The sequence below is a fragment of the Podarcis melisellensis genome, assembly GCF_964234715.1.
Source record: "Podarcis melisellensis genome assembly, chromosome: 15".
Classification (NCBI taxonomy): Eukaryota; Metazoa; Chordata; class Lepidosauria; order Squamata; family Lacertidae; genus Podarcis; species Podarcis melisellensis.
This window is the reverse complement of record NC_138532.1, coordinates 22,356,143-22,381,146: the sequence shown is the minus strand read 5'-3', so window position 1 is coordinate 22,381,146 and position 25,004 is coordinate 22,356,143. Positions and strand designations below refer to the sequence as shown.

General features: G+C 45.4%; 1 protein-coding gene across 3 annotated transcripts in view; it reads right to left on the bottom strand.

Annotated features, from left to right (window-relative positions):
* GRIK4 (glutamate ionotropic receptor kainate type subunit 4) overlaps nt 1–25,004 on the bottom strand; it is a 467,636-nt gene that overhangs the window by 136,007 nt on the left and 306,625 nt on the right. For all 3 annotated transcript variants that reach the window (XM_081889776.1, XM_081889778.1, XM_081889777.1), the window contains exons 5-6: nt 20,503–20,668; nt 6,150–6,328 (exon numbers count right to left, since the gene is read on the bottom strand). In XM_081889776.1, the coding sequence (XP_081745902.1) occupies nt 6,150–6,328; nt 20,503–20,668 (345 nt within the window). The remainder of the gene's footprint in view (nt 1–6,149; nt 6,329–20,502; nt 20,669–25,004) is intronic.

Sequence of the window (25,004 nt, the reverse complement as noted above, 5' to 3'; positions counted from 1 at the left end):
ATTAAAAGCTTCCCTAAACAGGGCTGCCTTTAGATGTCTTCTAAAAGTTTGGTAGTTATTTTTCTCTTTGACATCTGGTGGGAGGGCGTTCCACAGGGCAGGTGCCACTACCGAGAAGGCCCTCTGCCTGGTTCCCTGTAACTTGGCTTCTTGCAGCGAGGGAACCGTCAGAAGGCCCTCGGCGCTGGACCTCAGTGTCTGGGCAGAATGATGGGGGTGGTGACGCTCCTTCAGGTATACTGGACCGAGGCCATTTAGGGCTTCAAAGGTCAGCACCAACACTTTGAATTGTGCTCGGAAATGTACTGGGAGCCAGTGTAGGTCTTTCAAGACCAGTGTTATGTGGTCTCAGCGGCAGCTCCCAGTCACCAGTCTAGCTGCCACATTCTGGATTAGTTGAGACCCTGGAGAGCTGCTGCCAGTCAGAGCAGGCAACACTGGGCAGGTGAGCAAACAGTCTGACCTGATGGAAGCCAGAGCTTCCTACATTCCCAAAGCAATTCCCTCATCCCGGTCTCAATGCAGCAAAACAATGACGAGTGGAAGCGGGCAGGCAAAGACGCCTGACAGACACTGGAGAGGAGCCAAGCAGCTTCACCAGAAGACCTGTAGCTCAGGTTGAAAAGCAAGAAAACCTTCTGGGCTTCCTAGGCTTTACATAGGAGGAAGCATTCAGTTCCCCCTGGTTGCTTGAGTGTCTCTTTAGCAGGGCTTCCCAGAAGTATCTGGCCAGTGGTTTGAAGGGAGGCACAGTGGGTATGCAGCTTGCTCAGTTTCCCATTGTGCCCAGTTTGAGATCTGAAGTGCCAGAGACAGAGAACAGGCACATGTGCATGGTGCCACACATGCCCGGTGGTGTGTTTAAAAGTGCCCTCAGGGAAGCAAAATACCCCTGTCAAAAATAAGAGGTTGCTTATCTTCTGCTTTCAGGGCATGCCTACCAGCAGCAGCAGCAGCAACCGAGTAAAACTTTTGCTACCATCTTCTTGCTTTTCTTTGCTACTGCTCTTGTCTGAAGGGAGAGGTAAGATTCAGGAGCATCCCTGGAGGAGGACCTTGGGTCCACCCAGTGCTGATTTGCAACAGCTGTCCTGATTCCTGACATTTGGGTGGGGAGGTTAAAAATGGAAAAATAGTCGTTTATTTGCTAATTGGTAGGCGGGCATATTTTTGTTTATTTGCCATTTGTTAATGAAATTTGTTATTACTTATGTAATAAGTAGTTGTGTGTAGTTTTTTGTTTATTCATAAATGTAATGTTAGATGATATGTTGACGTATTGTATGATCCCCCTTTCCCCCCTTTCTTTATGGTATTGTGTATGTGTGTGTAAGAATATATACATTGCTGTAAGTCATTTGAAGACCTTCAGGTGACAAGTGACTAATGAGTTAGTTAGCTAGTTAGTTAGTTAACACCCCATCTAGCAGGGTTCATCTGGAGCTCTGGTTAAGTGCTGTGCCGGCTCAGTCTAGCCAATGCTTGCTTTTCACTCTGCAAAACCTGGACCTCACAAGTAGCTGTTTTGGGATCATCACCATCTGTCTTTGCCAAGTTTGCCCTCCCTCTGCAAGTGCCGCAAAAATTCTGTGCTTGCTGAGTTGTACTTTTATGCAGGAGATAAAACACAACCCCATATCTCTATCTGTTTATGTTTCTCCTAAGCCATCTCCCTTAAGAATCTCTTGCTTAAGTGAACCACATTAAACTGTACTGAGGATGTAACAGGGTTTCTCCCCCCTTTTCTTATTTTTAAGAAAAGCAACCCTTTCAATCTTTGACATCTTTATGTCGGTCACGGCAGGAGAATACCCCAGAGAAAGGAGGAGGGGAGTCAAAAGAGCCTCCAGTTCTGTAGCTGTGCAACATTACTATGGCAACAGGCTGAAGGGGTAGCCCTCAATACAGAGTGAATTCATTCAAATCCTTTATTGACTCCACAGAGAAAGAGGGAGGGAGAAAAGAGAAGCCACATCTTGGCTCTAATTTCCCACACAAAATGCAACAGGTTGAGGTTTTTAGCAAAATACGAAAGGTCAAAACCAAAGGGTGTCCTTTGATTCTGATTCACACATGTACACACCAGCTACTTGGCTGATGAGCAATTAAAATAATGCAGTGGTGCACTGATGAGACCCATTAGCTTGCAGAAGATCTCTCTGATCTCTCTCCGAGAACTGGGCAGACTCCGTTAGCAACTTATTTTTGACCTTTGTCTGCGGACAGAAGACAAGCTGATCTGTACCTGCAATGACTAATAATGGGGACAACTTTGCATGAACACAAAATCTGCCACTTTTGATCTGAAAGCCCAGGCAGGCAGCGGGGAGTTTCTAAATACAGATACATTCACAGAGCTGCACTCTTCATCTCTGCTCCCTATGGGGAAAACAACCATTAATCGACATCAGAGATGCAGTCACACAGGCATGCAGCTTTTCTGGGAGAACTTTTCCCTCAGCAATAAGTAATGATTGCTTATGCTTTTGTACAATTTCTGTGCAACGAGGGCTCCAAGGATAAGTGACAATTTCTTAACAATTAATGTGACAATGACTTAGTGCAGAGTGATTCCAGCAGCCTAGCCAGTTAACCGTGTGCAAAGTTATATTCAGAAGTCTTCACAAGTTCAAGGAGGACACTGACAAACTGGAACGTGTCCAGAGGAGGGCAAGCAAAATGGTCAAAGGCCTGGAAACGATGCCTTATGAGGAACGGCTAAGGGAGCTGGGCATGTTTAGCCTGGAGAAGAGGAGGTTAAGGGGTGATATGATAGCCATGTTCAAATATATAAAAGGATGTCACATAGAGGAGGGAGAAAGGTTGTTTTCTGCTGCTCCAGAGAAGTGGACACGGAGCAATGGATCCAAACTACAAGAAAGAAGATTCCACCTAAACATTAGGAAGAACTTCCTGACAGTAAGAGCTGTTTGACAGTGGAATTTGCTGCCAAGGAGTGTGGTAGAGTCTCCTTCTTTGGAGGTCTTTAAGCAGAGGCTTGACAACCATATGTCAGGAGTGCTCTGATGGTGTTTCCTGCTTGGCAGGGGGTTGGACTCGATGGCCCTTGTGGTCTCTTCCAACTCTATGATTCTATGTCTTCTAGACCAGAGATGAGGAACCTGTGGCCCTCCAGTGGACCACACAATTGCTATTATCCCTCACTATTGACCATTGTGGCTATGGCAGTTTGAAGATAGAGTCCAAAGCATTAGGAGGACCACAGGTTTCCCTAACCCTGCTCTAGTCTGATCCAGTACTATATAATTCAGAATGAAATTCATTACAAAATGGGAAGGAGAGAAACTTAAGGTTTGAATAAAGTGAGGCCAGTTATTCTCCAACCGCATTGGCATTGTGCTTTCATTGCACTGAAATGAATGGAACGGAATAACCTAATGACAATGTACTTACAGTGGTACCTTGGGTTACATACGCTTCAGGTTACAGACTCCCCTAACCCAGAAATAGTACCTCAGGTTAAGAACTTTGCTTCAGGATGAGAACAGAAATCGTGCTCCGGCGGCGCGGCGGCAGTGGGAGGCCCCATTAGCTAAAGTGGTGCTTCAGGTTAAGAACAGTTTCAGGTTAAGTACGGACCTCCGGAATGAATTAAGTACTTAACCTGAGGTACCACTGTATATAATTTGCATAAGTAATTACACATTACAAAATCTTGCCACAGCGGACAGTGGGACGAATAATGTAGTTTGGGGTAGAAGACAAATTGCAGCAGAACAATACAGGGCAGATCACAAAGCAATGTCTTCTTGCACAGAAATCGGCACTGAGGCCTCAGTATAAATGACTCGGGCCTCAAATACCAGAAAGACGACCTTCTTCCCTACAGATCCTCTTGGGTGCTAAGATCAATGGGGTGGGGGAGGCCTCTTGGTAGTGCCTCTGCCCTCAAACACTCAGGATGGTGGCAGTGGCAGATGGGGAGAAGGCCTTCTCTGTGGCAGCCCCTAAGTTGTGGAAATCCCTTCTGATACCTACATTGCACAGCTTTCAGCAAATACTGAAGATGCACCTGTTCACCCTGGCTTTTGACACTTGAGATTTATGATTTTAGGACCCACCTTGTTTTTGTAATTTTAAGTTCTTCTAAACTGGGGTTTTTAAAAAAATATTGTGTTTTAAGATTGCTCACCTTTTACAGTGGGTGGCATTGTGGACTGGCATCTGGACCCCTGTAGTGACCCAGATCAGGGGTTAGCGATTGATACCTCCTCCGTGCCAACCCCGGCCGCGTCCCCCCTGCCCGGCCAATCTATGGTCTTCCCTCTCTTGCCTCCACTTGGTTTTTGCCTACCTTGTAGCAATCGTCACAACTTTGTAAGGTTAGGCATTGGGTAAGCCTTTGTATAAGGAGGGGAGGTTGTAGCCTCTATCTGCTCCTTCTTGATAAGGGTATCTTGTTAAAAGGATCCAAGGATCTCTTTCAGCTTCTGCCTTCTGGAAGAAGGTATAGGGTTATAAAGGCCAGGACTAGCCTCCTGAGAAACAGTTTCTACCCAAATGCAATTCTGGTTCTAAACGCAGCATAAGGGGTCTCTACAGTATAGTGTATTTTAAAATGGGGTTTCAGAGTTTTTAGAGGTTTTTGAATGTTTTATGTAGTTTTTATGTGGTTTTATGTAGTTTTTATGTAGTTTTATGTAGTTTTTATGTAGTTTTATGTAGTTTTTTCAATTTCATTGTCCTGCATGGGACAATAACAATAAAGATATCGTATCGTATCATATTATATCAAGGGTGTGGATTCTGTCTGAAGACTGGGCGTGGGGTAGGGCCATGCCACGACCCCAATGGGCACCCCTCAGTGCGCCCCTATTTGATGTAAGTCATAGGGCTCCCCCTTCTTGTGGCTTACCCTTAGTTTGACTCCCTGCAGATGGGTGGAAGTCAAGATATAGCCCAGTTTCATCCAATGCCTAAGCCAAATCGCTCCCTTCTTTAATCAATAAAGTTGTGGTCTGTTTTAGCCCATAACCCTAAATACTCATGTCGGTGTGTTTATTAATCAGTGGGGAACTGGAGGCATGGGGCCTTGGCACACAATATTAATTTTGTGTCTTAATAGTTGTTACCCACCCTGGGACTTTAAGGTGAAGGGCAGGAAATAAAATGTAATAATAAAGTAATAATAATAATGATATACACTCCTGGGCAGAGTGCTCCACTAGGTCCCAACCAACTACATATTATGAAGTTTCTGACTCAAGTCCCAGTTTCCCTGGCAGTTCTTTCGAAATATCACGGGACTCTGTACACTGGCAAGTTCCACAGGGTAAAAAAAGGCTCCCTCTCTTCCGCTCCGGGATACGTGAAATGAATACCACCACAAAGCAATCTCACGCTTTCCTAAACCATACGTCTGTGCTCACCAGCGTGTGTTGATGAGGCTGCAGATCCAAACTGTTGTTTATAAATTGTTAATATTGTTTCCCTTTCTAATGGACTGGCTGGGAGCTCAGCCAAAGATTTAAAGCCAAAGGCTTTTGCAGAGAGAAAGAAAAGAAAAGAAAATCTTGGGGGAAAGAGAGAAAATGATCAATTTTTAAAGAAAGCTGTTAAAACACATGGGGGAAACAAAACAATGTGTGTGTGTGTGTGTGTGTGTGTGTGTGTGTGTGTGTGTGTGTGTATATATATATATATAGGCCACAGACTTAAAACAAGAAATCCAGTGCACTGTTTTATACAGACTGCTCTCGAACAACAGGTCCCAGAGACTGAAGTACATTGCTGTTCGGATGTGGATAGACATCCAGGGAAATGCATGTGGGTGTCACAAACACCATGTAATGTAGAAGTCCTCCGGTTGTTTTAGACTACAACTCCCATCAGCCCTCTCCCAGCACAACATCTGGAGGGCTTCATGTTGAGGGAGGCTGATAGAGTGACAGGCCTGTCCTCCATGAATTTGTCTAAACCTTTTTTTTTTTAAAAAAAAAGATTATCAAAGCTGGTAGACATCACCCCACCTCGTGGAAGTGATTTCTGTAATAGAATTGCATGTTTTGTCAGCCCTGAACCTACTTGCCAGTCCGTTTCATTGAGTAAGCCTGGGATCAAGGTGTTAACCTGGTTCTCCCATCCCAACCTCGGCAAGCTCAGCTGATGAATAGTCGCCTGCCTCTTACCTTCTGAAGGATGATGTGGGACATGGAAGCATTAGCATGTACAATGATGGTGGCCGTCTTGTCGTCCCTGATCTCCTTTAGCAACGGTGTGGGGTCCCGGCTGTCATCCAGCATCCGGATCGAGAGAGTTTCCTTAGAGATCAGGAACTGACGGAGCAGCTTCTCCAGGTTTAGAAGGCCTGCAGGTGAGAGAAAGACCATTTTCTACTGGGCCAAGTTTAAGTTGTTACCAATCATACATAAAGCCCTTAACAACTTGGGACCAGTTTACCTGCGGGATCACCTTTCCCTATACACACCCACTTGATCACTTTGATTTATGGAACTGGCACTGCTCCAAGTGCCACATAACACTCACTACGCTATTATAAGAAACTGATATTTTAGGGTCGCAACAGCCAAACTTTGGAACTCCATGTCTATTGACATCAGGCTTGAACCTTCACTGAACTCTTTTTGGCTCCTGCTAAATACATTTTTGTTTTTAGACAAGCCTACCTAGACATGTAGAATGTTAAGCCAGTTTTTAGCAATGATCTTGATTATTTTTTGAATGCTTTAAATAGTTGTTCTTAACTGATAATTTTTCTGTTGCATTCTTTTTGTAAAATACTGTAAGGCTTTCCTCTTTTTATAATCAAATGGTATATACATTTAGCTAAATGAATAAATAAAATGTTCTAATCCTCTCCTGCCACGTTTCCAACTTCTAAAACCCCCTCATTTCCCTGCAAATGCTGAAGCATCACTGCACAACTTCATTTGGGCTCATCATTGTCTCACTTGTCATTCCTCCCCTGTCTGCAACCTTCCCATCTCTGAGACATCCTTCAATGTCTCAGATGCGCTTTGAAGGTGATCTGGAAACTACAACTAATCCAGAATGCAGCAGCTAAACTGGTGACTGGAAGCGGCCGCTGAGACCACATAGCACCAGTCTGGAAATACATTGGCTCCCAGTACATTTCCGAGCACAATTCAAAGTGTTGGTGCTGACCTTAAAGCCCTAAACGGCCTCGGTCCAGTATACCTGAAGGAGCGTCACCACCCCCATCATTCTGCCCGGACACTGAGGTCCAGCGCCGAGGGCCTTCTGGCGGTTCCCTCACTGCAGGAAGCAAAGTTACAGAGAACCAGGCAGAGGGCCTTCTCGGTAGTGGCACCCGCCCTGTGGAACGCCCTCCCACCAGATATCAAAGAGAACAACTACCAGACTTTTAGAAGACATCTGAAGGCAGCCCTGTTTAGGGAAGCTTTTAACAACTGATGTTTTAATGTATTTTTAATCTCTTGTTGGAAGCCGCCCAGAGTGGCTGGGGAAACCCAGCCAGATGGGCGGGGTATAAATAATAAATTATTATTCTTATTATTCTTATTATTATTTAGTCTCCAATTGGCATTTTCCCTTTACTTTCCTTGTTGCTTGCTCCTGAGTACTTTATGAGTGTATTTTGGGTTGTTTTTCAGGGGAAATGATGTGTCATGCCACTAGGTAGCCATTGTCTGGATAGCTCAGTTGGTTAGAACATGGTGCTGATAACGCAAAGGCTGCAAGTTCGATTCCCCGTGTGGGACAGCTGCCTATTCCTGCATTGCAGGGGCTAGACTAGAGAAGGCGGAGATTTCAGCAGATTTGGAAACCAATACTTTTCTTTGACTTTTCTGGAAGCTCTGTCAGCTTCTAGCACTTAGCAGCTAGGTTTTCTGTTCCAAAATTAATCCAGTTATGACAAATCATTTCATTTTTATAATGAATAGAGCATTTGACTGTTATAATGGTAGTCTGAGCCACCTGCCTGAAGTGTACTAGCACTGCTCTGCCTGTGTAATTTAACGTACCTTGCCTGACAGAAATATTGCATGTGTATGTGAGGGACTATTATCTACCTGTGTGAATTTGTGCAGTAAAAATAAATACAATAAAACACACTGATTAAAGCAACATTTACGCCCCCAACACTCAAAATCCATGTAAAACTGTGTGTGCAGTCTTTACGTCCATAACAATCAAAGACTGGCATCTATAATACTGTTCCCCTTGAATCGATTGCTTCTGAAAGCAATGTTTTTCGTTGATTAACTGCCTCACTTTTAAATGATTAAAGTAACAATTGCAATAACTTGCTGCAGGTGACATTTTGAGGATATTTAATGAAGATAATAGTTACTCTCAAATGAATAACCCAGACAAACGAGCTCATGTTTGGACAATCTTTTTGCTGAACCTCCTCCTTCTTCCACCTCCCTCCTACTGTGGTACTTTTCACCAGGCAGAACCGGAATTAAAATCAGATGGAACCTGATTAAGAAATCCAGAATTTTATTCAGTAATAAATGGATTCATGATTCATGCTGTTAATCAATAGATGTAAAGCTTTCAGCCATGAAATAATGTCCTGGAGCTTTGGGAAGGCCCTGCCTTCCCTCAGTTCTTCTGTAACAATAAAAATAACTGGCTCAATTTAATAAAATTTAAAGAGCACACCTGCATCAGTACAGCTGCATGCCTTCATCTGCCCAGCTGCAACAAAACATGTCTCCCCTGTATCGGTCTCTACAACCACAACAGGTGCTGTAACTCCAACAGTTTGACTTCACCTCTTCCATTATATCCTATTGAGATGGATGGATGCCAACCTCAAAGAACTAAATAGGTATGTTGGCATAAAAAGGTGTTCAAGGTGTTCTGAAAGTTAGTCCTGAGGCTGCCTGCCTAACCTCTGCTAGAAGGATGTTCCATAGCATGGGACCAGTGATACTAAATGTCCGACTTCTAGTTTGAAGTCAGTGGAGCTTCTGAAACATGGGGGACAACTAGTGGTCCTCTGGATGGCTGTGGATGTTTGCAAGTGATAGTATTGATGGCCCAGGTCATCTTTCCATTCCAAGGAGCAGGGTCAGCCCACTCATGAGGCAAGGTGAGATGACTGCCTCAGGTGGCAGGATCCACGGGGGCAGCAAATTCCAATCTCTATCCCCACCTGTTCCTGATGTAGATCTTCACTCACCCCTTCTTCTACCTTGGCAGGGAAGGAGGCACCATTTTGTGGTTCATCTCAGGTGCCAAAGTGTCTTGGGCCAGCCCTGCCAAGGAGAGGCCAGAGCCTTGGCACGAACACCAGTTTATCTGTGCATTAAACCCCCAGAGACATCAGGGGAAAAATAAATCTGGATACATAGGTCTCAAAGGGTATCGAACTTGCATCCTCCACCTCTGTCCAAGTCCAAGAAAGCATGTGTCGCATTTTCCCGTGTATAAGACGACCCCTATTTTTGGGAGCCTTCAACAGTTGTTGAGCTTATTTTGTAAGTTCGCTGAGCTGTTGAGCAGCTTTTCGATAAGCCCCCGCTCTGGCTGACGGAACTGGTGCCGTAATACACCTCATACAGGCACTCACAAAATACTCTTCCTAAGCCGGACCATAAAGAAGGCTGATCGCCAAAAAATTGATGCTTTTGAATTATGGTGCTGGAGGAGACTCTTGAGAGTCTCATGGACTGCAAGAAGATCAAACCTCTCCATTCTGAAGGAAATCAGCCCTGAGTGCTCACTGGAAGGACAGATCCTGAAGCTGAGGCTCCAATACTTTGGCCACCTCATGAGAAGAGAAGACTCCCTGGAAAAGACCCTGATGTTGGGAAAGATGGAGGGCACAAGGAGAAGGGGATGACAGAGGACAAGATGGTTGAACAGTGTTCTTGAAGCTACCAGCATGAGTTTGACCAAACTGGGAGGCAGTGGAAGATAGGAGTGCCTGGCATGCTCTGGTCCAGGGGGTCACGAAGAGTCGGACACGACTAAACGATTAAGCAAAAGCAAAGCCTGGAAGAGCAGATAAGCAGCCTCCTCTCTGATATTTCCCTGCTACCGCCGCAGTACCAGCCCTTGCTTACTTAGCATATTAACCTGTGTATAAGACGACCCTCAATTTATCAGAAAAAAATCAGAAAAAGGTTGTCTTATACATGGGAAAATACGGTAATTCAAACCTAACCAGACAGCAGTCTGTCCATGACCAAAGAGCCATTCCCTATTCCTCCATTCATAGTTAAGAATGTAAAAACAGCCCATCTAATCTAGCATCATAAGAACCTAGGAAGAGCTTGCAGGATCAGGCCAGCATCCTGCTATCTCAGTGGCCACCCAGATCCCTGTGGGAAAACCATCAAGCAGGACCCAAGCTCAAGAGCCCTCTTCACTCCTGTGGCTTCCCACAATTGGTCTTCAGAAGCATTGCTGCCTCTGACCATGGAGGAACAGCATAGCTACATTAATGTAAAGCATTAGTACTGGCTATAAAAAGCTTGAGGACTGGTAAAATTCATGGTAAATCTATGCTTCTATTGTAAACCACATTGGCACCTTGCAAGTCGAACAGAATCCATTCCGGAAGTCCGTCTGACTTCCAAAACATTAGGAAACCAAGGTGCGGCTTCTGATTGGCTGCGGGAAGCTCCTGCAGCCAATCTCAAGCCACGTTGGACATTTGGGTTCCAAAGAACTTTCGCAGACCAGAACACTCACTTCTGGGTTTGTGGTGTTTAGGAGCCAAAACGTTTGACTCACAAGGCATTTGGGATTCAAGGTACAACTGTATGTACATTTTGTGGATGTTGTTAGAGTACCATCTCCTTTTTATAATTGTATTCTGTTATGGCTAGGAGCCATTGATTAACCCCAACCCCCTGGAAAATTGGGGACTGTTTATTAGAGAGTCCAATCCTACCTCCAGACTATAATTCAAAAAGTATATTGGGAAGAGGGACTAATACTTAGAAGAGGAGCTGCAATGACCACAGATTTTTCACGAGCTATAGCACTCTGCTCCCATCTCCCTCACCTTCCCCTGCTTCTGCTAAGTCTCTAGCAGAGATGCCAGCCTGAATAAAATATTGTGTGGGAGGGGTGGTAAGCCCCACTCTGCATAATCGATCACAAGATGTGGTGTGCACACACCCTTTGAATGGCAATGTCCACTCAAATATTTTATTGGAAGGGCAAAAGGACCTCGGTCTCTAGGAGTTGGCTCCTATGGTCTCTAGACTGTAAGCTCTTTGGGGACAGGGGGCTTTGTAAAGTATGGTGTACATGAGAGGTACTATATAATCACCATCGTTAATAGCAATAAGGGAGCGGGTGGTGTTGTGGTCTAAACCACTGAGCCTCTTGGGCTTGCTGATCAGAAGGTAGGCAGTTCGAATCCGCCTGATGGGTTGAGCTCAGCTCCCATTGCTCAGTCCCAGCTCCTGCCATCCTAGCAGTTTGAAAGAATACCAGTGCAAGCAGATAAATAGGTACTGCTGCAGCAGGAAGGTAAACGGCATTTCCGTGCGCTCTGGCCCTTGTCACAGTGTCCCATTGTGCCAGAAGTGGTTTAGTCCTGCTGGCCACATGACCTGGAAAGCTGTCTGTGGACAAATGCCGGCTCCCTCAGCCTGAAAGCGAGATGAGCGCCACAACCCCATAGTTGCCTTTGACTGGACTTAACCATCCAGGGGTCCTTTAAGGTAAAGGGACCCCTGACCATTAGGTCCAGTCGTGGCCAACTCTGGGGTTGCAGCGCTCATCTCGCTTTATTGGCCAAGTGAGGTGGCATACAGCTTCCGGGTAATGTGGCCAGCATGACTAAGCTGCTTCTAGTGAACCAGAGAAGCACATGGAAATGCCGTTTACCTGCCCGTTTACCTATTTATCTGCTTGCACTTTGACGTGCTTTTGAGCTGCTAGGTTGGCAGGAGCAGGGACCGAGCAATGGGAGCTCACCTCGTCGCGGGGATTCGAACCGCTGACCTTCTGATCAGCAAGTCCTAGGCCCTGTGGTTTAGACCACAGCACCACCCACGTCCCAGGGGTCCTTTACCTTTACCTAATACCAACAGTAGTAGGGTTAAATCAGTGATGCAGATATCTGTATTTTCTGACTGCACAGTCACTCAGAAGGGCTGGAGAATCAATACTCTGTGGCACCAGAGTACATAATTAAAGGGGCAGCCTGCCTCCCCCTACAAGGACTCCAGTGGCTCACATTAAAAGTGATGCATTAAAGCAGGCATAGGCAAACTCGGCCCTCCAGATGTTTTGGGACTACAACTCCCATCATCCCTAGCTAACAGGACCAGTGGTCAGGGGTGATGGGAGTTGTAGTACCAAAACATCTGGAGGGATGAGTTTGCCTATGCCTGCATTAAAGCAATGAGGAAGCACTACTAGACAGAAGGTTTTTCCTTCTTCCTTGGGCTACCTATTTGCCTATGCAAATCCCTTCACATTGCCTCTGCTCTCTTTTCTTCTTTTCACCCTTTACTGAGATAGGAATTCATTTCAAGATTAATCCTACAGCAATAGCGAAGGAGCAGAATTTCTTTTACTAAAGGTGGGATTTAGTACTATGCAGGAGGCCTCCTTGTCAGTTAGGCATCACTTAAGCTGTCAAAACAGTGCTTATCCCTGTTTCACAATTGTGTAGGTTTAAAGCCACCCACGGCTCACATTTCTCCCCTCTGGCCTTTGCTGGGAAATGATGTTTATTTTAGGGAGGAATCATGCAACCAGTAATCTTTTGTGATTCCTTCCGCTAGAGACATTAAGTATTTGAAGCATTTTACTAACTTGAGCTAAGTGCATGTGTGCACACACACACAAGCTCTAAATGACTCCTTTTTGCTCCTATTAAAAAAACACCTCTTGATTTTTTAAAAAAGAAAACATGACTTCCATTGTAAACAGAATGAAATTTACATTCACAAGCAATTGAGGAGTCTTTCTTCTCCATTCTGAAAGGGAGGGAAGTCGATGTTAAAGCTCATTCCTTACCTTCTTTTGGCTATATATATATATATAGAGAGAGAGAGAGAGAGAGAGAGAGAGAGTTTTCCAAGAGATGAGCTTGCTAGATCAATGTAAGCCTTTTTGCAAGTCAGTAGGTGAACACCTCTTTTGCATTAGTGTGTTTAGATAGTAGTGATCTAAGCAGTAAGAAGGAGACCGCACAAAACCTTAGATCCATATGTTCAACGATCAATTCTACATTTGAATTTCTGATTCTAGGGTCTTATTAGAATTCTGCCAACAGCCAAAAAAAGCATGTTTCATTGAAAAACTTTGCTAAACCTGAACTGCTAGATAGCTCGACCATGGATCTCAGAGAATTCCAATGGAAAAGGAACTTGCTGGTGTTTGTTTATTCATCTCTTGCCCAGAATGGAAATCAATCCAGAAAATGGAATTGGTATTTGCTATTGTGTTCAGTCCACAAATAATGCATAATGGTACACAGTTGTTGACATCTGTCTGTCTCAGGAGACCATGGGGGAGTGTGCCTTTGCAGGTGAAGTCCAACCATTGCAGAATTACAGCGACACGATGACATCACAGATCCTTTATATACAAAACCAAGGACAGCTGCCTCAGCCACTAAGATTCAATGACTGTGTGAGCAAATGAGGCCAGCATAACATTGCACTGTTATTTTATAGCATCACTCATATAGAGTAGGAATAAAATAAGTGTTTGTGTGTGTATGTGTGTCTGTCTGTCTGTTTGTCTGTCTGTCTGTCTGTGTGCGTGCAGGGGCATAACTAATCAAGAGAGGAGCAATGAAAGCTCAACATAAATTGCAGTTCCATTCAGCCATTGAATTAGGCAGGCAGTGTTTTCCAACCAGTCTCATAAATGCAGGGCTGTAAAATTAAGGAGCAGGATCTAATTTTATTGGAGGGGAATTGAAATTAGACATAAAACTGGAAAACACCAGAGGGAATCGCTGCCTCTTAGGAGGCAAGACCTCCCACCTGCCCCAATAAACATAAATCTTTGCCTCTTTCTCCATTTATTTTACTGTCTTGACCAGAAGAATATGGCCTGGCCTGGTAGCTGCTAATTGCTGTGGGACAGGGGCCAACTTCAAGGGATCTGCCAGCAGAAGGCTAAGGGGGCAAAGCCAAAGAATAGGGTCTGGAGGAAAGCATGCTCCAGGATCTGAAGCTTGGGAAGGATCAGGATACTTGGAAGGAGATCTAGAAGGGGAGGGGGCTACACCAGGCAGCTGCCTTGTGGGAAACGAAGTGTTAAGCCCTGGATGACTGAAGCACATGCCATTCCTGCCCTTTCACTAAGGACTATTCAAACACCATGTGCCTCATCCCAAGTGCTTTTTATTTCATAACTAAGGTCCCCGTCGCCTAACTCGCTGCATCACCAGAGCTGCCACCAGGCCAAGGGAGAGTGCTTGACCTGATGTCTCCTGTACTGTAGCTCCATCCAGGTGATGACCAATAAAGGTACTGTGACTCATCAGCACAGCCAATCAAAGCTCCTTCTTCTTTGGCGATCACTCGTAGCCAAGTAAGATTGTCTTCCATAAAAACGGTTTTAAAATTGAGTCTGTAAGTGCTTGTGGAGGCCAATTCTGGATCCACACGTCCTTCCACAGTGGGGACATAGGTTTCCGGGTGGGAGTTGATCATGGTGAGGGTTTGCCAAACATGACTTCCTCTTGGCATGTTTCTCTTTTTCGTCCTGAGTTTGAGCGTCTTCAAAACCCATGACACCTTTGGTAAAGGCTGTTCTCCAATTGGAGCACTTGCAGGCCAGTGTTTCCCAGTTGTCAGTGTTCATACTACATTTTTAAAAAAGATTTGCCTTGAGAGAGTCTTTGAACCTCTTTTCTTGACCACCAGCATTAGACTTCCCATTTTTTAAAGTTTGGAATAGAGTAGTTGCTTTGGAAGATGATAATCAAGCATCCATACAACATGACCAGTCCAAGCAGCAGAGGTGTGGTTGGTGATATATAACTATGACTCCAGGCTTTGCTCCTTAGTCTGAGCATCTCATACTTCTTGGAGAGCTGCTGAACAGATTCTCCTCTCCCCTTCTCTTCTCTTCTCTTCTCTTCTCTTCTCTTCTCTTCTCTTCTCTTCTCTTCTCTCTCTTCTCTTCTCTTCTCTTCTCCCTCCCTCCTTCCTCATCTGCCTGCTCTGATCACCAGTCTATCTTGGACCACATTCATCTGGCTCTGCCCCTTTGAATCTCTGCCTTTCTGCTAAAGGACCTGCCCACTTGCCCTTCCTTGCTTCCTTCTAATCACACCTGAGTGAAGTATCTTGAGCAGAGCTTTCCAAACGTTTCATGTTGGCGACACTTTTTTAAGACATGCATCATTTCACAACACAGTAATTCAGTTTTACTAGCAAACTGGAGGTTAAACTAATCCACACCTCCTCTCCACCCCGCAATAATCCTGGGAACTGTAGTTTATCCCTCACAGGACCCTTTAAAAACTACAGTTCCCACGGTTCTCTTTTTCTTGGGGAAGGGGGAGAATTCTGCTTTCAGTGTATGGGGTATGTGCAGTCTCAGTTGGTTAGAGCGTGGTGCTGGTAACAGCAAGGTTGCAGGTTTGATCCCCATATGGGACAGCTGCATATTCCTGCCTTGCAAGGGGTGGGACTAGATGATCCTAATGGTTCCACCCAACTCTGCAATTCTATGACTCTTCTACTTCAGCCTAACATACCTCACAATGCTGTTGTACGGATAAAATGGGGTGTGGGGGGAAGAAGAAGAAGACGAAGAGTTTGGATTTGATATCCCGCCTTTCACTCCCTTTAAGGAGTCTCAAAGCGGCTAACATTCTCCTTTCCCTTCCTCCCCCACAACAAATACTCTGTGAGGTGAGTGGGGCTGAGAGACTTCAGAGAAGTGTGACTAGTCCAAGGTCACCCAGCAGCTGCATGTGGAGGAGCGGAGACGCGAACCCGGTTCACCAGATTACGAGTCTATTGCTCTTAACCACTACACCACACTGGGAAAGCCATGTATACTGACTTAAAAGCTCCTAGGAGGAAAGGTGGGTTACAAATGCAAGAAAATGAAATGCAAGAAATAAGGACAGAGCATGCTTAGTTAGAGTGGTATCTAGTTCCTAAATCTCTTTATGTTGGGGTGCATCCAGAAAACCCCAGATTATTAATATTTATATGCCTCCCTTCTGACTGGGTAAAACAGCACACATGAAAACTTCCCTATACAGGGCTGTCTTCAGATGTCTTCTAAAAGCCAGACAGTGGTTTATTTCCTTGATATCTAACGGGAGGGTATTCCACAGGGCGGGTGCGACTATGGAGAAGGCCCTCTGCCTGATTCCCTGTAACCTCACTTCTTGCAGTGAGGGAACTGCCAAATCATGCATGATTTTATAATATTATATTCTGGGCCCTCCTCTCCTAACTCCAACTCCTTCACCCCAGACTACTGTCTTCTCTGACAGCTGTATCCTTCAGGGCTCCTAGTCTGTACAAGGAAAGAGAGGGGCCTGTTCCTATCCAGAGAGATTTCCTTCTGTTCCGCTAACACGAGGCTCTGAAGCACTTGTCGCCAACAGAAGGATGCTCTTTCAAGGGCCTGTTTTACAGGCTGAACATGAGCCGGGTCTTGTAGGAACCTCCCTGAAACTTTGAAGTACATAAACGAGGACCACCAAGGAAGGGAGAGGCAGAATCAGACGTGGGCTGCATTAGAGTCATTCCTCTGCTGCGAACGGCAGTCTGTTTAGTTATCTGATGGGAAAGAAGGCCTCTTGGGCAAAGAACTGGGCTAGGTATCACCCTCTGCTTCCACTCAAACCCCCAAATTACGCACTCAGAAAAAGATAAATTCTACAACCAGTATACATTATGCATATTTTCTCATGGGGAAGCATTATGTAGGGCACTCAAGCTCAGGCCCCAGCCGCTGGTAAATTTATTCATTCATCCCTCTGGTTTCTGAGATTTGAACAGATGCATGGCCCACTTGTTTGTAAGCCTACCTTCACAATCAATATGGGGCAGTGACGTGATGTTTTTTTAAAAATGCAAATCAAAGCTGGGATGCTCAGGCAAAATTATCTGTGCTCCCACAACACAGAGGCAGACCTGGGCATAAGGCTTGGAGCAGGGGTGCTAACTTGAATATTGGTGGGGGCCAGGTAAGCCCCACCCCACATAATCAATCACAAATTGTGGCACTTGAATGGCCATGCAAATTAGCTTTTTGGGGGGCAACCCCTTCAAATTTTTATTGGGGGCGGCTGAAGGGACATCGGCCCCTATGGCTTGGAGAATGTGCAGTGGTAACACTTTTGGCTATCCCATGAACCTACAATTGCACAGTGCTGACTTGGAAACTGGCATCCCGAGATTCTTGACTTTCTTTAACAAACCAAGTCATGTTCCTAGCCCATAGGGTTTCCAGAAATGTGCTGGGGGGAAATCAGGCATCATCTGAATATCTGAAGCTGCATTGTATTATATCAGACCATTCTCCCATCAAGACCATAGCTGTTAACTTTTCCCTTTTCTTGCGAGGAATCCTATTTAGAATAAGGGAATTTCCCTTAAAAAAAGGGAAACGTTGACAGCTATGATCAAGACCAGCATGATCTACTCTGACTGGCAGTAGCTCTCCTTAATCTCAGGAAGACTCTCCCACCCAGCCCTGTTGGAGATTGAACCCTGCTGGACTGTCTTGTGTGCACAGCATATTTTATGTCGTTGAGCATATCTTCTGTCAATTGGCTCCTGGGATTCTCATGGGTCTCCTGAGAGATTGCAAAGAAGTTTTAGGACTCTGCACTCCCCTGCACCACCATGGGAAAAAGCGAAGACGGGGAACTTTAAAGCAGGCTTTATATCCCCTAGGATCAGCGAGAAACCATTTTTAAACAGACGTGGGAAATCACGGCTCATTTCTCCCTGTGAGGAGGGAAACAGTGAAGGCAACATCTGAGTCGGAGGCCTGCTCGCGACCCTCCCCTGCCCCATCTCCTTCTGGAATCCCACAGAATCTCAGCCTTGAAGGATTGCCCTTGTTTCCCTGGCTTCAGAGCTAGCGCAACACAGCTTAATTTTGCCACTCTGCCATTAACCCACAAAACTCCCTCCTATTTTTTCCCCTTAAGGTTGACAAGCAGCCATAAATCATCAACTCCGTCTTGCCCACATTAGAGAAGGGGGGGGGGAATGGAGTCCGTCCCTGTCTCAGCTGAGTTCTCATTGTATACAGAGGCATCTTCATTCAGTGCTGAATTTCCACCCCTCCTTCAGTGAAAGAAAGAATTGGAAAGAAAAAAAAGGAAGCTGATCTGCAACTCTTTCTCCCTTGTGCCTTAGAAGATGGGGCATCCCCAAGGCTGCCCATGATCAAGGCTTGCAGGGGAACACCACAGTTTTATCCTTAAAGGGTCATTTCTCTCTTCCACACCACTGCACCCCAGTCAGCAACCGGTTCATCCAATCACACCTGATTAAAGCAATCGAACCTGACTCAATGGACGGCTGGGTGCCGTGCTATTGTAAAAGCGATTTGGTTCCTGAGCTTTTTTGATCTTGTTAAATGAAGGATCAAATTAACCAGGGAGGGACAGAACAGTGGCAGGCATCTGTGTACACCGCTTGCATTCTACACCCTTCCAGTGTGCAGCACCTGTGGGTTAGCACATAAGTGCATGTACACAGAGAATAAATTTATTCACACAGCGATCAACCTGCAGAGTGTGCATAAATTCATTCCATTTTCAACGCCATCTGTGCCTGCAAAAGTTTTGGGGCAATGGCACTACTTCATCTCCTCTCAGTGAATATCCTGCAGCTTCCTGCTGAAATCCTGTATTTTTTTTTATATACCACACATGTTCTGGTTTATTTTGTCGCACCGTAGCCCCTCCAGACAGCAATAGTGTGGTAGCATTGGGGAAGAATCCCAGAAGCAACTTAAGAACAATAAATTTGCCAGTAATGCACTATTGTTGGGTCAAGAATATGGCCACATTCACACCATACATTTAAAGTTCTATAAGCAGACATGACTTACCCCCCAAGAAATGGGAAGCGTAGTTTGTTAAGGCTGCTGAGAATTGTTCGGACACCCCTATTTCTCTCCCATAGCTACAATTCCCAGAGCAGTTTAACAAGCAATCCCTCTCTACAGGAAACTATGGGAATTGTAGCCCTGGGAGGAGTATGAGGGAGGCTGTCAACAACCTGTAGCCCCCTAAACGAACTACAGGTCCCATAATGATTTGGGGGAAGTCATGACTGCTTAAAGTGGTATCATAGGGCTTTAGATATAGTGTGTGAATGTGGCCATATTTTCAGAATGCACTCACTATAATACACTAGGCTAGAGGGGCCCTGAATGTATCAGGCAAACACATGGAGGAAGACAGGCACGTACACTATTATTCATTTCCAGAAGGTTGCAGACATTGGGTGGTAAGTGGAAGGGAGTGGGAAGTGAAGCTCTGTTGTTTCACATTTGTTATGGTGTGAAGAGCCCTATATACTTTGCATAAGAGGCAAAATGAAAGGCAACGAAATCTGAATTCTGCATCAAAATGTATGTGCTCTGAAATTACGAGAATCAATTCAGTGTAGGTTTGTTCACCATAAGAATTCCCTCGACTAAAAGCCAGCTTCCATGATATTTAACCAAACAAACCCCTGTGTTGCAAAGAGGACGTCAGCAATATCCAGGCAACACGATGACCATGTACATACGCAATAGACAATCTTTTATAGAATTCCTTCAAACCATAACAAGTACAATATGAAATCTTTAAAGTCTCTGAAAATCTTTAAATGAAGCGAGGTACCAGACTTTGCACGATGAAAGACAAGCTGTGAGGCTTTGTGTATTCAGCAAATATGATGTCCAACACTGAACAGTGATTCCGGATATTGACTACTGCTTTGTAGAATTCTTCGTCAGCATGGTGGGAAGATATAGAATTGCTTCATAAACTGAAAATATTTTTTTTTCATAAACTGAAAATAAAATTTTTAGACGATGACCTTCTTTTTCAGTTTATGAAGCAATTCTATATCTTCCCACCACGCTGACAAAGAATTCTACGAAACAGTAGTCAATATCCGGAATCACTGTTCAGTGTTGAGCATCGTATTTGCTGAATACACAAAGCTTCACAGCTTGTCTTTCATCGTGCAAAGTCTGGTACTTTGCTTCATTTAAAGATTTTCAGAGACTTTGAGACTAAAGATTTCAGTTAGCTTCCATGACATGGCTTTGCTTCCCTTTTCTCCCACCACCTGCCCTTGCCACAAAAGTGTGTGCCGGCCCTATCTTTAGGTAGAGTGAAGCGGCTTCCTCGGGTCACTGATTCTGGGAGTTACAAAAGAAGAGCAAACAATTAGTTGTTTAATCAATTGCGTTTTTTGCTGCCAGGCATGGGATGACGGGTTTGTGAGATTTTCTGTCTCCGGTCTCAACCATCGCTGTCTTGACGATTTCTACAAATTAGAACACCACAGGGTGGACGCTTAGCTCCGTGGGCAGCCTTCCAAAGCAACTTACATTCAGCTTTGGCACAGATGAGGCAGGCAGTGGTGCAGTTAAAGAAATTCAGGATCCCAGCAACAGCCACGCTGATGTCAGTGTTGCTGGGATGGAGGTTCAAAGTCGTGAATCTCTGGAACTGGAGCTTGAGGAATTCCTCGGGGGCAACCTTGAAATGGGGAACCTGAAAGGAGGAGAGAAAGGAAAATGCGTATATAAATCATTCGGGGAATACGCGCAACGGTGCAGTGGCGTAGCGTGGGTTGTCAGCACCCGGGGCAAGGCAAGTAATTTGTGCCCCCTAACCCATGGATTTGCACCCCCTAACCCTAACCCTAAGATGTTGCACCCGGTGTGGCCGGCCCCCCCTGCACCCCCCACGCTACGCCACTGCAATGGTGAAGGCTGGTGCATTGGGGTGAATGGGGCCTCATCCTGCCACCTCCCCGGCTGCCTTTTTCTTAACAGCTAGTTATAACAACATCAGAAGAGCCTGCTACATTGGACAAGTGGCCCAGCAACCACTGGATTTGCTTTTAAGATACAGAGGTGGTGACAGTGGTGATAAAATGTAGATAAACTGCTCTTTTCTGAAAAACTCCCCTCAAAGTGGTGAATGCATTTTCCAAAAGGAAAATTAAATGGTAATAAAGTGCAAGACGCCCAAATAATAAGAACATAGAAGAGACTGCTGGATCAGGCCAATGGCTAGTAACCTATTCCCACAGTGGGCAGCCAAATGCCTGTGGGACATCAACAAACATGACCCAAGAACACTCTCCCCTCCTGTGTCTTCCCGCAACTGGGGTTCAGAAACATTACTGACCAGTAGCATAGTGTGGTTTGCTGGCACCTGGGGTGGAGGGTGAATGGAGCCTGCCACACCAGCCCAGCTCTTGCCACTGAGGCTCGCAAAGTGACTCGTGGCTGGCAGGGTGGCGTGAGAAGCGAGGGCAGGACCAAAGAGCGCATGGCTGCTTTGCAATGCTAGAATCTGGTCTGCATGATTCTCCTGGAGAATCATTCAAATCAGATCCCAGACTTGCAAAGCAGCACAGGACTGGCAGGGCAGTGTGAGCAGTGCCGCCCCAAAAAGGCACCTTGGGCCATCAACCTGGCAGCTCGCCTCCCCTCCCACTATGCCCCCTGTTACTTCCTCTGAACAAGGAGGCAGTGTTGCCATCCTGGCTAGTAGCCATTGATAAAATTCTCTTTCATGCATTTGTCCAATCCTCTTTTAAAGCAGTCTGAGCTGTTGGCCATCAGAGCAAGTGCCATAGTTTAACAATGCATTGTGTGTCCTCACTCTTCCAAGCTTCACTGTATAACAGGCATAGGCAAACTCGGCCCTCCAGATGTTTTGGGACTACAACTCCCATCATCCCTAGCTAACAGGACCAGTGGTCAGGGATGATGGGGATTGTAGTCTCAAAACATCTGGAGGGCTGAGTTTGCCTATGCCTGCTGTATCACCATGATTTGGCCACCCAGCTGGCTACCCAGTCCAGGGGGTGGCACTGTCTGTTAGGCTCCTCCTCATTTTTTAAAAAAAGTAATCTTTATTAGCGTTGTTTACTTTTTCCTTTTTTTACATACAGTTCAAAATGAATAAGGAAAAATTAAAAGGAAAAAAAGAAAGAAAACAAAACCACAGCCAAACAAGGACACAACACAAGACACCTGAAGACTTTCCTTCCTCCCCTTCTCTTGTGTCCTTTCTTTTCTCTCTCTTCTGCATGTTCTAAGTTACCAAGTTTTATTAATTTTCTCTTACTTCCTCTTATACTGCTGAATATATTCAAGTCCTGCTAATCAGTTCACTTGTTTATACTGATTTTTAAAATACTCCACAAACATTTTCCAATCCTTCTTATATTCTTGATCGTCTTGTTCTCTTATCTTACTAGTCAGACCTGCTAACTCCGCATATTACAACAACTTAAAGTGCTGTTCCTCTTTGGTCAGTACTACTTCTGTTTCCCATTTTTGTGCAAGAAGTCCATATATACAGAGAGAGGGAGAGAAAGAGAGAGAGACTTTTGCGTGCTGAGGTCCCCAAGACACCCCAACCCCAATAACTCAAACATCACACAGTATTTTTGTTTAAGGTTTTTGGCATAATTTTGGCCACAACTTTATTATCATACAAATTGTGAGTGGTTGCTTAGGCATTGGTTAGACTAGCTGTCCCCCCCGCCTTGGGGGACAGCACTGACTCCGTAGCCAGTGCGGAGGAGCAAGATCGGGGTCAACTGGAGCTGGGAAACAGACCCTCAGCTAATCCCCGCATGCTCCTTGGAACTTACGCGGCCCGCACCCTGCACCAAGGGTTTGGACGAAGGGGATGGTAAGCTCCAGAATTCCTTTAACGGAATACCCGTGCAGCAGCAGCATTGGAGGGGCAGGCCCAGCCAATCCATACCCCTCCACCAACCAATTTTAACCAATGCCTAACCGCCAACCTTACAAGTTGTGACGATTTGCTAAGCAGTAGGCAAAACCCAAAAGGCACACACTAATCAGCCAATTGGTAAAATTCCTACTGGGCCCCCGAACCAAGGCGAACGACCCCATGACAGGCATAGCAAGGTCAAGCGAAGCCCAACAAGGGAGGGCGGGCGGGAGATCCGATGTCCACAGCAAAAGAGAAAGAGAAAGCTGTGGACCTTGCTTAAATAGCCACTAACCCCACCCCTAAATTTGCAACATCAAACTTACTACAGCAACAAGATCCACCAGTCTAATCAAGCCTTGATCTTAACTTGCCTAGTCATCATGGGGTGTCTTGTATGGCCCCATCCGCAACCCGTGCTCTCCTTTAGTGAGAACACGTTTTGTTGTCACAACTGCAAGAAGGAAAGTTTCTGGTTTCTTGGGAGATGTTCTCTTAAGGGTTTGTTTGTTTGTTTGTTTTTTGGTTCATTATAGATCATTTCCCAGAATTTCTTAATTACTTTACACAACCACCACATGTGGTGGTCCTCCTCCTCCTTAGTCCCAGTGTTTCCCCTTGCAGAACTCAGCCAGGAGGAGGATGGGGACACAACTAGAATTCGTTGGCTCTGCCTGCCATTGGCTCTGGCTCTGCTTACTGTTGCCCGCCTTGCCTTCCCAATAGGCTCCAGCCAAAACTGATTTAAATCACTTCACTTCCCAGACATAAATTACATGAGTTTTCTCAACTGCCCACCTTTAGATAAGAGATTGACAAGGCATAATGTGTTGGAGTGGTTGATCAAAAAATTGCAGGACTTCCTCATTGCAGGATTTTCTGTGATTGGTTGCAAAACTCTCAGAACTGCACCCCCATTATTAGTCTCTAAGAAGGATTAAAGGCAATTCAGCCATTCATTTGAGTCTGCACTCCTGTTGCATTTGCAGGAAGAAATCTGCTACCACAAGACTCGTTCTCCAGAGGGACCAGAGCCATGAGTCCTAATAATAGCTCATTTGCCATTAATAAATCAAAGGAGAGAAAGGGGAGTTTGGCAGCCTCCCAGGGAACCTCACTGACACCAGGCTCTGAGCAAGGGGAACTGAGTGGTTTCTTCAAAGCATTAGTTCCTATACTCATCTGGGGGACCTGATGTCAGGGGACCATCTCAGGTACGGAAGATCCAAGAGGATGATATGGTTCAGAGCGCTTGTGAGATGCAAGGGGAAAACAGAGAAATGTGCTTTTTTTTGCAAAGCAAATGATTTGGAAGAAGCATAAAACGAGGCAAAGGGAAACATCTGGTTATGCCACATTAGGGGAAATGTCAAGTCCTCTTTGCTTCCATTACCAGGGCTTCCGGAAGCTATTGCCCTGTGCCTGCAATCACACACCTCTTGGGGGAAGGCTGTTAACCAGCTGCGGTGGCTGTTTTATTGGAGGCATAAGCACTTTGGTTGGTAATAGAAAAGTTAAAGAGCAATAAGCTGCTATCCGCCTCGATTTCACTCCACAGCCCTCAGCCCGGGGTTGATTAAGAGGGAGAAAGGCAGGCTGTGTGCCTCCAGGCAGCTTCTCTTAACTAAAGCAGACGGGGCGCCCACAGGATGAGGATGGGCTTGTTGATCATTCAGCAGTGCCAGATGGAATCCGAGCCTCGCAGCCAAACACCGTCAACTGGATGAAGGGATCGGTATGGAGGGAAAGACTCGGGATCAAACTCTTGGCTCAGCTGGGAACCTTGGATGACCTTGGGCTGTTCTTTCTACACATCTCTCTGCTTCAGCTTTGAACCTGTACAGCAACTCTCCTCTCTTCTGCTTTGTTGATATATGAGTGTAGCACATTGCTTTACATTTGGGCCATGTGTTCATCTGGTTCAATACTGTCTACACAGACTATCAGCAGCTCTCCAGGGTTTCTGGCAGTACCCAGAAATGCCAAAGACTGAACCTGGAGTCTTCTGCATGCAGAACAGATGCTCTGCGGCTGAGCTATAGCCCTTACCCTATGGATACGGAACATTTATTAGGTACCGCTCTAGCTCCAGAAATATTTCTGCAAGGTGTGCAGTCCAGGATATGTG